This window comes from Schistocerca gregaria, chromosome 2 (assembly GCF_023897955.1).
Source record: "Schistocerca gregaria isolate iqSchGreg1 chromosome 2, iqSchGreg1.2, whole genome shotgun sequence".
NCBI classification, from domain to species: Eukaryota; Metazoa; Arthropoda; class Insecta; order Orthoptera; family Acrididae; genus Schistocerca; species Schistocerca gregaria.
The window spans coordinates 54,802,602-54,818,722 of NC_064921.1; the positions used below are offsets into that span (position 1 = coordinate 54,802,602).

The 16,121-nt window shown below is 42.3% G+C and overlaps 1 protein-coding gene across 2 annotated transcripts in view; it reads left to right on the forward strand.

Moving 5' to 3' along the window:
• LOC126336299 (26S proteasome non-ATPase regulatory subunit 1) overlaps nt 1-16,121 on the forward strand; it is a 330,884-nt gene that overhangs the window by 14,770 nt on the left and 299,993 nt on the right. For both annotated transcript variants that reach the window (XM_049999836.1, XM_049999837.1), the window contains exons 4-6: nt 3,660-3,853; nt 8,145-8,357; nt 9,633-9,845. In XM_049999836.1, the coding sequence (XP_049855793.1) occupies nt 3,660-3,853; nt 8,145-8,357; nt 9,633-9,845 (620 nt within the window). The remainder of the gene's footprint in view (nt 1-3,659; nt 3,854-8,144; nt 8,358-9,632; nt 9,846-16,121) is intronic.

Below are 16,121 nucleotides of genomic sequence, written 5' to 3' on the forward strand. Positions count from 1 at the left end.
CTGTGAAGAAGATGATGGGCTCATAGTGAGAAAATCTCCCATGATTGCCAGCTTCTCCAGTGGTGTATTCCTTTCAACTGGGTGCCCCCTTCAGTAGGGGATGCACCTTCCTTAGGTGACTGTTCGTGCCTTGGGTCACATCTCCTGAACACCTGCTAGAGGCACCAATCAGCAATTTGGGAAGGAAGCGGCTCAGGCAACTGCTCCTCCCTGGGCCTGGCATGTACCAGAAGGTATGTGCAAGCCCCACCTGTTGATTCGGGCTGGGAATTACACGTTATTCATTCACCTGTTATGCGTCAGACGTGTGGGCTGTCCTTCGGAAAAAGGTAGTTTTCAGTAATTTGAAGAAGTCGCTCATGAATCACTTGAGAGCTGTAAAAGACTGCCTTTAGAAATCAAAGCAGATTCAGTTGAGGGATGCAACTATCTTAAAAAATTTTCAACATTTCACACTTGTTTGCTTTGATTATTTTTAATTTCCAATAATAGTTTGCCATTACATGCTAAGATGCAACAGTCATTCTTGGGCATTTCTAATTACGTTCATTTCTAATACAGTGTTTGTACAGCATTTTCCAGTTAGATGAGGTGAAAAAATTGTCTTCAGTTAGAAAAATTACATTAAGTTAATAGTTATGAAATTATACACAAACAAAACAATTTTGTTACTAACATTGGTGATATGTTCACAACCTGATTCACCACTTTTACAAATACTATTTTACAGAGATATGTTGCAGCCTAAAGTTGACAGACATTTAGTGTTGAATGTTGCAAAGGCGCCAACCTGTAATTGTTTGTATGTAGGACATCATTTTGCAGAGTTTAATTATTCCAGTACACTTACTAAATTTTTGGACCGGAAATATGAAAGAACTGTAGTTCATCCAAAACATGTTTGTTAGGGTTCAGGTAGAAGCAGTGGGCTGTCAAAAACAGCAAATAAACTAATTTTCTTTTGGAACCCTGATCCACTGCTTCAGTTTCGTACTGTTACCATAGAGATTGGAGTATCCTGTTGTCTAAATGTTTTTCATGAGCGTGTGTGTTCATATTTGCTGAGCCAGACCACTACAGTATATTCTTGAGATTCCTGTTATTCGAAAACTCATATTTGCAATTATGTGAGCATGGACACACACACACACACACACACACACACACACACACACACACACACACACACACACACACACACACGGCACCTACATTTTGGTGTGTAAATTCTTTTTACACTGTTCCACAGGCTAAATAAGCTGGCAGCTTGAAATAAAAATGGAGAAAAAGCAGTGAAGCAATAGTTAAGAAACTTAACAGATTCAAAGAATGTGATGCCATATTGTGAAACTGATGAGAAAATAGATAGATATGGAAACACTCCCGATGCTTTGGCCCCACTGGAGCATATAACAGGTTGTTGCTTGCTCTAGTGCAACCACAGCAGGTGGAGTATAGTGTGTCTGTGTGTGCTCATGTATGCACACTGCAACCATATTTATTTGGGGATACCAGATACCAATGTAGGCAAGTCCATCTTAATTGAAAGAAGCTAATAGCAACTTGTTTATATGCCATATTGTTTCGAATTTGGATGTGGCAAGCGTCATAGTAGAATACATAAGGTTATTTGGTGTGCCCCAAGAAGAATGGCAAATGTTTTAGGAATGGCAAATGTTTTGGGATATGACAGGAAAGATCATTCGATGCAAAAGAAGTCTAGGCTAAATGTGGGCTCTAATATGCATACTTTGAGAGCTATGACCACTTCTTCAACAGAAGAGATATTTCATAGTAGTGAAGACAAAAAAGTGCTCATAGCTCTTAAAATATGCAATTATTTACAAGAAATGGGTCAGTGTAATAAACTTCTGAAGTACATTCCACGCACCTCATGGATATGCATGCGTGGGTGTGCGTGGGGTTTTGTCACAATTGTTACAATAAAAAAGCTACAGACTTTCGTTACAGTTCCTGTTAAGTACTGAGATAGTGGTAAATCCAGCTGAATTGCTTCGCCAGTATATGTAGAGGTATTATTTCAGAACCTGCTAGCTGTTAATCTGTTAGGTAGAATAGTTGGTTGACGTCAAAATAGTACATGTTAATGTAAACTCCTACCTAAGGAGATATTCAGAAAGTGTAAGCATTTAATAGACTGAGAAAACATTTGCATATAAATGTTGTTGTTGTTGGAATTTGCTCATTACCTTGTGGCCTTTCTTTCATGAAGGATATGCAGACTGTGACATCTTTAATGCAGATGATACTGGCATTTCTTTAAATTGGCATCTGACAAAACTCTAAAATTAAATGGTGAAAAATGTGTTGGTGGCAAGTTACCCAAAGACTGAATAACAGCTCTGGTTTATGCTAATGCAAGTGGAACTGAGAAGAAAAAATTGTTCGTGATAGGCAAGTAAAAAAAAATTCATAGCTGTTCTAAACATGTAAAATATCTGCCAGTGTATTACAATGCTAACAAATTCCCGGATGACCTGCAAACTTTTCGAACTGTAATACGGCATTGGGATTGGGAACATAGAAGTCAGAAATTGAAGATACTGGTTCTAACTGGCAACTGTCCACCACATCCTGTGCTCTCTGGTATGGAGAATATTATGTTTGTTTTTCTTCCTGCAAATACAAAAGCTTATTGCAGCCCATGGACCAAGGATTAATTAGTAGTCTGGAACGCCGCTCTTCTAAGCTCATATTCCTGAAAATGATGTTTATTGAGAAAAAGTAAGGTTATTCTGTCACACTGAAGGATCTGGGCAGATACTTTACCAAAGCTTGTAGCTGGGTCATAGCCCAAACTATCAAGAGCTCTGTCATGCAGGAATCACAAATGAAGGAATTAATGCCACTGCAACTGAAGACACGTGTGATAACACTGATCTGGCACCATACGGATTGCTGCAAGAAACAAACTGTGATATTCTGTGTCAGTGCAACTATGAAATATATGATACAATAGAGGATGACCTTATTACAAATGAAGTGCAAACTGAAGACTAAATTGCAAATGAAATAAAGAATGTGGGTCACAGTGATCATGACGTGAGCTGAGGAGGAGGAGAAGGAAAGAAAGAAAGGTGCCGATCGTACTGTGAGTGGCACTTGAGTAGCTATTAAGATTATGAACATGTTCTATGAAGCTAGGGGAGGGAGCAGTGAATTTGCAAATAAAATAATGAACACAGAACGTTATTTAGGAAGTATGTATTGGGCAAATGGACAACAGAGTAAAATGACTGTCATTCCTAAGTTAAGAAGTTTGGTGAGTACTAGGTACACTTCTATGTATACTGTATTCATGTAAGCTTAAGAGTGAAACCTGTATGCAAAGTAAAATAAGGCTAAATAAATATGTCCTTTTCCATTTTCCACCACAATAGACTGACAATACGAATCTCTGTTACAACACTCGTTTATAACAACATAATTTTCAAGATCCTTTGAATGTTGTTGTATCTAGGTTCCGTTGTATTATAACTTCACTATTTTGTAAAAGCAAAAGAAAATTTCTGCATTTACTTAAGAGTTAATCTTGATATGTTAATGCAATGTTTTTGCTACTTCTAATGCTGCATTGTTGCTAGATTATGGAGACTTATTTGAAATTATTCTTACACATTTGCATTTTTTGGTTGCAGCAAAATGTATTGATTTCTACACACAGCAGCGTACAGCAAATGCTGAAGATGCGAAGAAGATTGATCACCGTTTGGAAGCTATTGTAAATAGAATGTTTCAGCGCTGTCTTGATGATGGGCAATACCGCCAGGCTCTTGGTCTAGCACTGGAAACTCGTCGGATGGATATCTTTGAAAGAGCTATTAAAGAATCTGTGAGAAAATTTTCATTCACTCTTTTCATGATCTACAAATTTTCACTTTGCCAAATATTCCTCTCTTTATATTTTCAGCTGATTTATGATTTAATGCTAAAATTTGCTTTCCTCTTCCATCTTAAATTTCATTGTGTGTGTGTGTGTGTGTGTGTGTGTGTGTGTGTGTGTGTGTGTGTGTGTGTGTGTGGAGGGGGGGGGGGGAGGAGAGAATGAGTGTTAGTTTGTAAGTAATTTTCCAAATTTAATTGACTTTTTTGGGTGTTCCATTAGTTTAATTATGGACACACACTGATGAGCTGAAGCTTGCTCGTTCAGGGGTGTTTGGTACTAAATTACTGAAATGGCACTAATGGCTGGCCAGCTGCCTTCTTCAGGGGGCAAATTTCTTCTACTGCCAATAGATATCGTGTAATTTCCAATAAGAAGAAACAGGGATAGGTTTGGGAAGGCTGGGAAAGTTGGTTAGATCATCAGTTGAGAAGGACCCATCTATCTAATATACATTCCTAAACAATATACAGTCTATGGATTTCATCTGGATGTATACATTGATTAAATATACATTATATAAATACATGTACACAAGTAGCCACTCTTCATTCAAACACAAATACCTAAATACAGTTTTTACTCACCAAAGTGGGCACTTATGATCCTAGTAGCATTTGTGCCCTAAAACAAAACAAAACAAAACAAGCTCCCCAAAGTGGCTGCAGGACAACACACATATATAAGTATAGAAATTTGCAGGCTTCTGGAGTCAGTGGCTGCTTCTTCTGGCAGAAGGGTTGAAGGGGAAGGAAGATGAAGAGATAGTACCGGCGAGGCTTAGGAAATTGGGAGAGTTTGGAAAAGTTGCCCAGAACCCTGGGTCAGGGTCTCGTCCCATCCTGTAAGACTACCCTGACCATTCATGCGATTAGACAGTCAGTTATTTGTCACGCCCACATAGAATGTTGCACAGTAGTTCCTACATAGCTGATGTATAACGTGGCTGCTTTCATCTGTGCCCTTGCCTTTTCTTGGATAGGAAATGCCTGTGACTGGGCTATGTTAAGTGGCAGTGCATTTGTATATGGGACAGGTCTTGCACCTGGGCCAACCATAAGTGAATGACCTGTGGGGTGTAGGATCGGAATAAGGGTGTACAAGGATATTCTGTAGGTTGTGTGGGTAGCAGACTGCTACTTAAGGGGATCTAGATAGAATTTTGATTAGAATATCCCCCATCTCAGGGCACAAAGAAAGGTAGTCGAAGCGTAGACGGAGTGTGCGGTGGAGTTTCTCAAGGCTGAGGTGAGCACCAGAGGAGTAATGGTTGGTCACTAGTTAACAGATTTACTGGTGTCAAGAGGAGAAAACGGCTCAGGAGATTTATGGATAGTATACTGTCTATCATTAAAAGTTCTGATAATGTTATTGGTATATGTTGACACCTGCTTTCCACTGCAGACGTGATGTCTGCAGGTGATGAGACTGTAAGGAAGAGACTTTTTGGCATGGAACAAATGACAGCTCTCAAACTATGGATACTGTTGGTGGTTGGTGTGGTTGATATGGACAGCTGTGTTTATGTGGAGCCATCTGAGAAGTGGAGATTGACATCTAGTTTGACAAATTTCTTAGCTTTGGCTACGTAGTGTATTGAGGCATGTGACATTTTGGTAGTTTGGGTTAAAGCAACAGAACAAGTATCAAACCATGTCAACCCAGATGCTAGGCAGACTCTCCTCTTCCTCAATACTAAGAAGGATAAAAGAACAGATATGCATAATTATAGTCCAGTATCCTTAACATCAATTTGCTGCAGAATTCTTGAACCTGTTCTTGGTTAGAATGCAGTAAATTTCCTTGAGGCATACAAGCTTTTGTCCACAAAAAAGCACAGATTCAGAAGGCATCACAAATATGAAATTCAGCTTGCCCTTTTCTCACACGATACCTTGCAAACCATGTGTGAAAGGCAACAGGCAAATCCCATATTTCTAGATTTTGGGGAAGTATCTGACTCTAGTCTACAACAGAGAGATGGGTAAATCGTATTACATGTCCACCATGCCGTTGGTTATCATTGTAAAATAAATGAGTCTGAATCTGCCTCAGTATGGGCCAAAAGTGTTGACAATTGCAGCAAAATAAAACTAGTTGGTGATCTCACCCATTATTATTATAGAAATTCCCTCTACCTATCCTTACCAATAGTACAGTGTCCTGTGATCATCAGAGACAAGGGTATTGCTAGGAGGACCGCAGGGAAGTGTGCTTATTCTCTATATACATAAATGGTCTGACAGTGAGAGTAGCACTCTGTGAATGTTTACTGATGATACTGTGGTGTATGGGAAGTTGTAGTTGAGTCAGCGTAGGGGGATATAAGATGGTGTAGACAAGATGTCTAGTTGGTGTGATGAATGGCAGATAGCTCGAAATGTAGGAAATGTAAGTTAATGTAGACAAGTAGGAAAAACAATGCTGTAATGTTGCAGTGTGGCATTAGTGCTATGCTGTTTGACGTTGTGATGTCTATTAAATATGCAGGTTTAATGTTGCAAAAAGATGCGAATTGAACTAGCATGTAAGAACTGCAGTAGAGAAGGCAAATGGCCAACTTTTGTTTGGTGGCAGAATTTTAACAAATTGATGCTCATGTATAAAAGAGACTGCATACAGAACACTGGTGTGGCCTATTCTTGTATACTGCTTGGGTATTCATGATCACCACCAGGTTAGATTAAAGGAAGATATAGAAACATTTCAAGGTTTTGCTGCTAGATTTGTTACCAGTAGGTTCGATCAACACAAGAGTACTATGGAGATGATTTGGGAACTCAAGTGGGGATCTCTGGATGGGAGACTACACTCTTTTCACTAAATTCTATTGAAAAAAAAACTTTAGAGAACTGGAATTTGAAGCTGACTGCACAAAAATTCTGCTGCCACCAATGCATGTTTCACATAAGGACCATAAAGATAAGAGAAATTAGGGCTCGTATGGTGGCATATGGACAGTCATTTTCCCCTCAATTTGAGAGTTAAATAGAAAATGAAATGACTGCTAGTGATAAAAGGTACCTTCCACCATGCACCATATGGTGACTTGTGGTGTATGTATGTAGATATAAGTACTCCTACGCTGACTCAATGACAACTACTTCACATACACTACAGCATCATCAGTAAACATTCACAGAGTGCACCCCAAAGGTTCCTCTCTTCCAGTGTCTCCTCTCGGTCCAGCCTGAAAAATACGATCAAACTGCCAGTCCTAAATTATACACAACTTCAAGGCAGACACTGCTGCTTCATCCTCCTCCCTGCAGGCAAAGGCCTCATTTCTATGGCACATTCTCTGAGGATGTAGCAGTAGGGCAGTTTCAGTCCTGACACCATGACATACAAAACTTTTCCTAATGACCCCATCCCTTTTTTTACCTTGTACGTTTCAATCTTAATTTTTCATAGAATAGCTTTTAATGAGCAACATTATAGTAATAATGAAAAATATTTACTGTATTTGCTGCTGGCCCTTTTTTATGGTAAGAATTTGTGTTTATCCCCTTTGAAGTTGGGTGCTATGAATACATGCTTGGTGATTTCTCAGTATTAGAAAGTCATATATTTGCATACTGCTGTCTGAGTAATGTTTAAAAGTGGCATGTGATCTTACCATGCTATTTTAGTTATAATGTTGTCCAGTACTTTTTATGTGAAACATAATTGAAAACAATAAAATGTATTGCAGTTCTATTAAAAAAAAGAACTAGTTATTTACATAACAATGAAATGAATTATGTATTAAGCTCTTTGGTCTTCTTTGTCCTCACAACAAGTGGTCCTTCTCATCCTGCTGTTGGAGTGACCTACCATTCTTTTCTGACCTTCCCAAACTATCTGTCTCTCCTCCCTAAGGAGGAAACTTCTAGTTCAGAAAGTTGAGATAGTGTCGCATACCATCTGCATAACCTCCCGAAAATAGGTACTTGCCAACAATTCTGCTGGTGTGCTGAGGAACTCTTTATTCTTGATAAAAATGTGTGTTAATCATTTAATGGGTGGAATATCTCAGTGCTGCAACACACGAAATGCATTTCTGAGTATTGCAGTATTATCATGATTTAGAAGCATATGCAGCCACTGCAGTTTGGATACCGCCTTTTGAAACTAGTAACTCTACTGTTACTTCATCACTCAAATAATTCACAAACAAATTGATAAATATCCATAGGTGCCAACTTGATTTGCTATCACTATTCATTTTGGAAAAAATATATATATTTTATCTTTTCAGGATGACGTATTTGGAATGTTAACATACGCCTTCCAGGTGGCAATGAGCCTCATTCAGAACCGTGGATTCAGGAACACAGTTCTTAGGTCATTAGTTGATCTGTATAGGAATCTTGCCACTCCAGATTATGTTAACATGTGTCAGTGTCTCATCTTTCTTGATGACCCTTTGGCTGTAGCAGAGATTCTGGACAAACTTAGCAAGGATACAGAGGTAAGTGTTATGTATTATACAGTAAAAAGCTGTTACTTCAGCATATTTTGTTATATTCAAAGAAAGGAAATATATGAATTGGCACTAATAGTGAGGCTTAGTTTATATATCTTGGACAACATGCAGGATGGTAAATGTTGTGCCAGCCTTCTCTGAAGATGTAACAGTAAGAACTCGGTGTCAATGTTCACACTGTTATAGTTGGATGAGTTTGAGGAAGCTCTGTATGGCTGATTACCATACCTGCTCTTCTGTTCTGTACCTGATTGAGGAGCTAAATTCTTAAGATATCCAGCAGCTCAAGGGAAATTGTTGTTTAAATTAAGTAATCTTAATTTAAATGTCAGGGCATTTATTTTCATTCTGAATTGTGTGTTGTTTATTTCTTATAATACCATTAGTGCCTCTGATAGACACCTCAGTTGCTTGTGCTCTGATCTTATCTTTCTTCCTTATGATCCATTTTTCACATCTAAACTCCAGAATGTTGGATAGCCGATTTAGTCTTTAACAACGTGGGAAGGTTAGGGTGCTACTCACCATGTAGATGATGCATTGAGGCACAGACAGCTAAAGTGAAAAATAATTCTAGAAATCTTCTTCAGATGTGAGATTTTTACTTACGAAGAAGGGCTTTGTGCGTTAGCTGAATATTTCTAGTATTCTTTTTCATTGTGCCTGTATGTTACTCGGTGCCGCCTCTGTGATGAGTGGCAATGTTTCCGTTCCATGTCGTTGTAATCCCATGCCGGTCTTTCTATTGTGTGATTTATTATTTCCCAGATATTTCAAATTTTTTATTTTTTGTTTTTATTTATTTTTTATTCTATTTTTCAAAACAGTGTAGTTCATCCAGACAAGTTTTGTTTCTAATTCACAGAAGCAGGGAACTTTCAGACCTGTGCCATTTTTTATGATGAATATGTCAAACAGATTTAAACTTGCTCCGAAGTTATTTTAAAGTGATAAAGGAAAGGTGATTTTCCTCAGCTGTAATATGTAAAACCCCATCTCAGATTTCTACGTAAAATGCACCAAGAATGCTCGTATGTTGTCATAAAGGTTTATTTTGTGATATGTAAACTGGAGTACCTCATTGCTTACCATGTGGTTAAGGGTACATACCAATAGCCATGTAATTAACCTAATGTATGGCATGAAATTATAGATTTTTAGACTTGATTGTTGGTTGTTAAGAACACATGATTTTTTTCTTCATTTGGTTATGAGTGACTTACTACCCATCTGCATTTTTTAAAATTTCTCTTCCTACAGGACAGTGCACTGATGGCATGCCAGATCGCCTTTGACCTGTATGAGAGTGCAACTCAGCAGTTTCTCGGCAGAGTCCTCCAGGCATTAAGAGCCACAGCTCCCATACCGACTGGTACAAGTGACACCGTGGAGAAAAAGACTGATACTTCAGAGACCACCACTGCTTCTGCTGGTGAACAAGAAATAAAAACAGAACGCAAGCTTGAAAATCTGGTATGTATCCCTCAGCCTCACAAATTATCGAACTTCTGCCATTTTCAAACTGAGGTGTCAGTTATCAGAAAAAATCACGAACTGAGCATTACTGTTGTGGTTATTGTTCTTGTAGTGATTGTCTGCCATTATCTTCCTGAACCCTGCTCAGAATTAACAAATGTTTGTACATATCATGCAGCTGATAGTAATGAATGGTTGTGCAGTACAAAATTGTTTTTGAATAGGTAAAAAATATACGCATGAAGTGACTACAGAACATGCACATAAAAGGAGGCCAGAATTGTTCAAGCCTTTGGAGCCAGTGGATCCTTTTTCCGGCAGAAGGGTTCGAGGGAAATGAAGAGGGGTGAAGGAAAAGGACTGGACAGGGCTAGGAAAATAGGTAGATTTCAGAAAAGTCACCCGGAACCGTGAGTCAGAGGAGACTCTGAGGGATGGGATTAGAAGGATCGACTGATTCGATGGGACAGCACTAGGTGAGATTTAAAAACATGAGCGTTTAAATATGGAAGACAGGGTCTTACTGCCAAAACATTGTACAATAGTCAATAAGAGTGAAAAGCTAAGTGCATTGTATGTAAAAGAAGTGGTAGGGGATGACAAAAAATAGAAAGCAAGAAAATTGAATATGTAGAAAACTGAAACAGGGTGAAGAAAGAAGTAGCTGTTGTGACGAAATCCTGAGATGGAAGAAATTGTCATAAATTAAGGGCAGGTGGGAGGCGAGAAACAAGGACATGTGTAGTGGTAGTTCCCACCTGCGGAGGTCTGAGGGGGGGGGGGGGGGGGGGCTCTGGGGAAAGGATCCAGGTGGCACTTGTGGCGAAACAGGCACAGAGTTCACAACTGTCATGTTGTAGAGCATGTTTTTGAAACATGATATTGTTTGTTGGCAATATACACTATCTGCCAGTCTCAACAGTACTGGCAGAAGTAAAGCTGTGAGGACGGGACGTGAGTTGTGCTTGGGTAGCTCAGTTGGTAGAGCACTTGCCTGCGAAAGGCAAAGGTCCTGAGTTAGTCTCGGTCCGGCACAGAGTTTTAATCTGCCAGGAAGTTTCACTACAGTGTTCTCAACTTCTCATCTCTCCCCTCCTGAATTATCTGTACTATCCAAGGGTCTCGCTTTCAGCCTTAAACCTGCATTTGATCATGCGTTGAACCCTGCCTCAAACAGTTCCCGACTATGATCCAACTTGGTCCAGCACCCCTTACGCCCCTTCCAAGCCTTCCAAGAATTCCTCACACCCAGCATTGCTTCACAACCCTTCCTCATACCATGGAGTAGATGCCAGTCATCCTGGAGCATTGGGACTTCCAGCAATGGCCATCCTGCCAGGAAGCCTTTGCTGCAGCTGGGTGGCACCGTGGGGAGGTCCCCTGGGCGGATGATGGACGATGAAGCGTACCGCGTTATCACTTAATGGTGATCAAACACCAGTAGTCTCAAAGGGTTCCAAGGCTCAGTACAGTGCAAAAAAGTATGACCCTAAATCATTCCCCTCCCTGGCCACACCATGGGAGGAATGCTAGGCTAAGGATGGCAGTGAACCTTACTCACCCCAGTACCTTGTATGTACGAGAACTGATTGGGACTCCTTTGTTTCGATGAAGCCACAGTTTTTTGTACAGCATTTAGAGGAAAAGTATGGGGAGATGGAGGGCTTGTCCACATAAGAGATTAAATATGATCCAGGGTATTATCTTCCACAGGGACCTTCTTTTGCAGTCTGATGACGAGCTGCACACCAGCTTAGGACGACGAGGTGTCCATTTCGTCCGTTGCGCCCATCAGAGTCCGAGGGATAATCGGGTTGTCATCAGTGCCTCCATTCCTTCCCAGGTTTCTGCTAATGGGAAAGATGACACCTGCCAGTGGCTGAAGTGCCCAAAAGCGGCTGGTTGTAGGGCTTCACGATCATCCTCAGTCCTCCTTGAGGCTTAATCTGTGAAGTCCTTCCAGCCAGAGAAAAACAAGGAGCAGTGAAAAAAGTCCAAAAAGAGGACCCCTAAGACCAAGGAAATTGCAGTGGCACCCACACCAACGCTACCTACAAGCTCTGCAGCTGAGGATGGGGTGGAGATTTTGGCATCCGCTGAGGACCTATATTTCGCCAGATCCTCACACAATGGATATAGACTGCTCAGGCAATAAATCGGTAGCAGCAGGTGATCCTAAGGCGTAAACTGCCTCATTGAATGTTCCATGCCTTCCCAGGCTCACGATGTCACCCTTGAGTGGAATTGCGGCAGTTTTTTCCACTGCCTGGCTGAGCTACAGCAACTGTTAAGCCTTACACCTGCTATCTGCATTGCCCTCCAGAAAACCTGGTTCCCAGAAATGCGGACCCCTGCTGTCCTCGCTATAAGGGATATTACAGGAACCATAGCGACTATAATTGAGTGTCAGGTGGAGTTAGCGTTTATGTCCTAAACTCAGTCTGTAGTGAACATGTTCCCTTCAAACACCTCTTGAAGCTGCAGCTGTCAGAATGACGATGCAGGAAATAACTGTCTGCAATGTATCTCTTCCTCCAGATGGTGCAGTACTCCTGAAAGTATTAGCTGCACTGGTTGATCAACTCCCTAAACCTTTTCCACTTCCGGGAGATTTTAATGGTCATATGGGGTGGTACCATGCTTACTGGCTGAGGCAGAGATTTCAAAACGTTACCGTCGCAATTCAACCTCTGCCTCTTAAATACTGTGGCCGCTACACATTTCAGTGTGGCTCATGGTAGTTACTCGGCCATTGGTTTATCAACTTGCAGCCCAGGACTTCTCCCATGTAGCCACTGGAGAGCACATGACGACCTGTGTGGTAGTGACCAGTTCCCCATCTTCTTGTCACTGCCCCAGCGTCAGGCACATTTGACGCCTACCGAGATGGGCATTGAACAAGGTGGACTGGAGAACTTTCACCTCTGCTGTCAAAGCTGAATCTCCCCCCACATGGTAACATCAATGTGATGATTGAGCAGGTGACAAACACAATTGTTTCTGCGGCAGAAAACACAATCCCTCGCTCTACAGGGTGCCCGAGGCGTAAGGCAGGCCCTTGGTGGTTGCCAGAAGTCACCGAAGCAATTAAGGAGTGTCGGTGAGCTCTATGGCGGCATAAGAGGCACCCATCCCTGGTGCACCTCATAGCCTTTAAATGGCTCCATGCCCATGTTCACTACCTTATCAAACAATGGAAGGAGGACTGTTGGGAGGGATAAGTCTCCACCATTGGGTGCCACATGTCATCTTCCCAAGTGTGGGCAAAGATGAAACTTCTTTTCGGGTACCAAGCCCCAACAGCTGTCCCCGGTGTTACCATAAATTGCAGTTATGTACCGACACAAACATGATTGCCGAGCACTTCGCTGAACACTTTGCTCGGGCCTCTGCATTGGAGAATTACCCCCCAGCTTTTCGCGCAGTCAAATGGCGGCTGGAAGGTAATGTCCTTTCATTCACTATGTGCTGCAGTGAATCCTTTAATGCCCCATTTACAGAGTGGGAGCTCCTCAGTGCCGTTGCACATCGCCCTGACACAGGCCCCTCGAAGTGACATCTTCTCATCATATTTAACCAGATCTAGTGCAATGGTGTCTTTCCATCGTAACGGTGGGAGAGCACCATCATTCTGGTGCTCAAACCCGGTAGCTATCAGCCCTTCAGCCTCACCAACGTTCTTTGTAAGCTGCTGGAATGTATGGTATGTTGGCTGTTGGGTTGGGTCCTGGAGTCACGTGGCTTTTAGTGCTTGCTCCATGTCAGGGCAGCTTCCGCCAAGATTGCTCTACCACTGATAATCTTGTGTCCATTGGGTCTGCCATCCGAACAGCCTTTTCCAGACGGCAACACCTAATTGCCATCATTTTTTACTTACGTAAAGCATACAACACGACTTGGCGACATCATGTCCTTGCCACGTTGTATGAGTGGAGTCTCCGGGAGCCACTCCCATTTTTATCCAAAATTTCCTGTCGCTCTGGCTCTGTATTGAGTGTGTCTCTATTTTTAGTGGCCATTAATGGTCGAGCAGCAGCTGTTGGGCCCTCCATCTCACCTTCTCTGTATGCAGATGACTTTTGCATTTTGTACTGTTGCTCCACTACTGTTGTTGCTTAGCGGTGCCTCCAGTGTGCCATCCACAATGCACAGGCATGGGCTGTAGCCCATGGCTTCCAGTTCTCAGCTGCAAAGTAGTGTGTCATGCACTTCTGTCGGCATCATACTGTTCATCTGGAACCCGCACTTTACCATAATGATGATCCACTCACTGCAGTGGAGACATATCAGTTCCTAGGACTGGTTTACGATGCTCGGTTGATTTGTCTCCCTCATCTTTGTCAGCTAGGTCCAGATCACTGTACGCTACTGCAGCTCTACAGAGCCCTTGTCCAATTCGGAATTGACTATGGGAGTGTGGTTTATGGTTCGGCAGTGTCTTTAGCATTGCATTTACTTGACCCTGTGCATGACTGTGGGGTTCGATTAGCGACAGGAGCTTTTAGGACGAGTCTAGTGACCAGCGTAATGGTGGAGGCTGGTGTCCCTCCACTGCAGATCAGACGTGCGCAACTGCTCACCAGTTACGCAGCACACATTCATAGTTGAGCATCCGAGCAACCGAATTACAGTCTCCTTTTCCTGCCCCCGGCAGTCCATCTCCCGCATTGGTGGCCCAGATGGGGGCTAACAATTTTGGTTCGTGTGCAGTCCCTTCTCTCTGAACTGGAGTCCTTGCCTTTACCACCTCTACTTGCTGTCAATTCACGTACGCCTCCATAGTGTACGCCTCGGCCGCAGCTTCGTCTGGACCTTTTGCATGGCCCAAAGGACTCCGTTAACCCCACCGCTCTCCACTCTCACTTCCTCTTGATTCTTTACGTGTTCCGGGGCTAAAAAAAATGTGGTTTACGCTGACGGCTCAGTGTCGGATGGTCACGTAGGCTTCGCATATGTTCACGGAGGACATGTTGAGCAGCACTCCTTGCCAGTTGGCTGATGTGTTTCACTTCACAGCTGGTGGCCGTATCTCGTACTCTTGAGTACATCCGCTCATGCCCTGCCGAGTCATTTCTCCTCTGTACTGACTCATTGGGCTTCCTACAAGCTATCAACCAATGATACCCCTGCCACCCTCTGGTAGCGTCCATTCAGGAGTCTATCTATGCCCTGGAACAGTCCTGCCATTCCGTGGTGTTTGTGTGAACCCCAGGACATGTCGCAATCCTCGGCAACAAATTTGCTGACAGGCTGGTCAAACAGGGGGTGTGGAAACTGCTTCTGGAGATAGGTGTCTCTGAAGCTGATCTGCATTCTTTCTTACACTGTAGGGTTTTCCAGCTTTGGGAGACAGAATGGAATAATAGCATGCACAACAAACTGTGTATCATTAAGGAAACTATGAATGTGTGGAAGTCTTCCATGCAGGCCTCTTGCAGGGAGTTGGTTGTCCTCTGCCAGCTCCGCATTGGCCATATGTGGCTAACGCATGGGTACCTACTCCGCTGCGAGGACCCACCACAGTGTCGCTGTGGCTCCCAAATTACAGTCGTCCACCTCTTGCTGGACTGCCCAATTTTATCTGCTCTGCGGCAGACTTCTAACTTTCTCCACACCCTTTCTTCGGTGTTGCGCGACAACGCCTCCACAGCAGCTTTAGTTTTACGTTTTATCCATGAGAGTGGGTTTTATACTTCTGTGTAGGTTTTAGTGCATGTCCTTTTTTCCCCTCTGTGTCCTCCACCCTAGGGCTTTTAGGGTGGAGGTTTTAATGTGATGTAGAGTGGCTGGCTTTCTCTTTATATTGTCGTGGTTGGCCAGCCACTGTGATCTGCTTTCCTGTTTTACTCTTTTGTTTCCGGTGTCTTTCTGTTTTTTTCTTGTCCTCTTTTGTTCCTTGTAGTGTTCATTGCCTTCTCTTTGTTTTTATGGCTTTTCCTTTCTTTCTGTTTTGTGTTATATGTTTCGTTGGTTTTATTCTCACACTTGCGGCATTGTTTTATTAGGAGCAAGGGACCAATAACTTTGTAGTTTGGTCCCTTATCCCGCCTTTAAACCAACCAACCAACAATAGTTTTTGCGGCGGAAAACATGATCGCTTTTTCTTTATGGTGCCCCGAGCGAAAGTCAGTACCTTGGCGCTCACCAGAAATTGCTGACACCTTCCTTCCCTAGAGCACCTAATAGCTTTTAAACACCTCCGTGCCCACACTCGCCAGCTTATAAAAAGATGGAAACAGGAATGTTTGGAGAGGTACATCTCGGTTGTTGGGT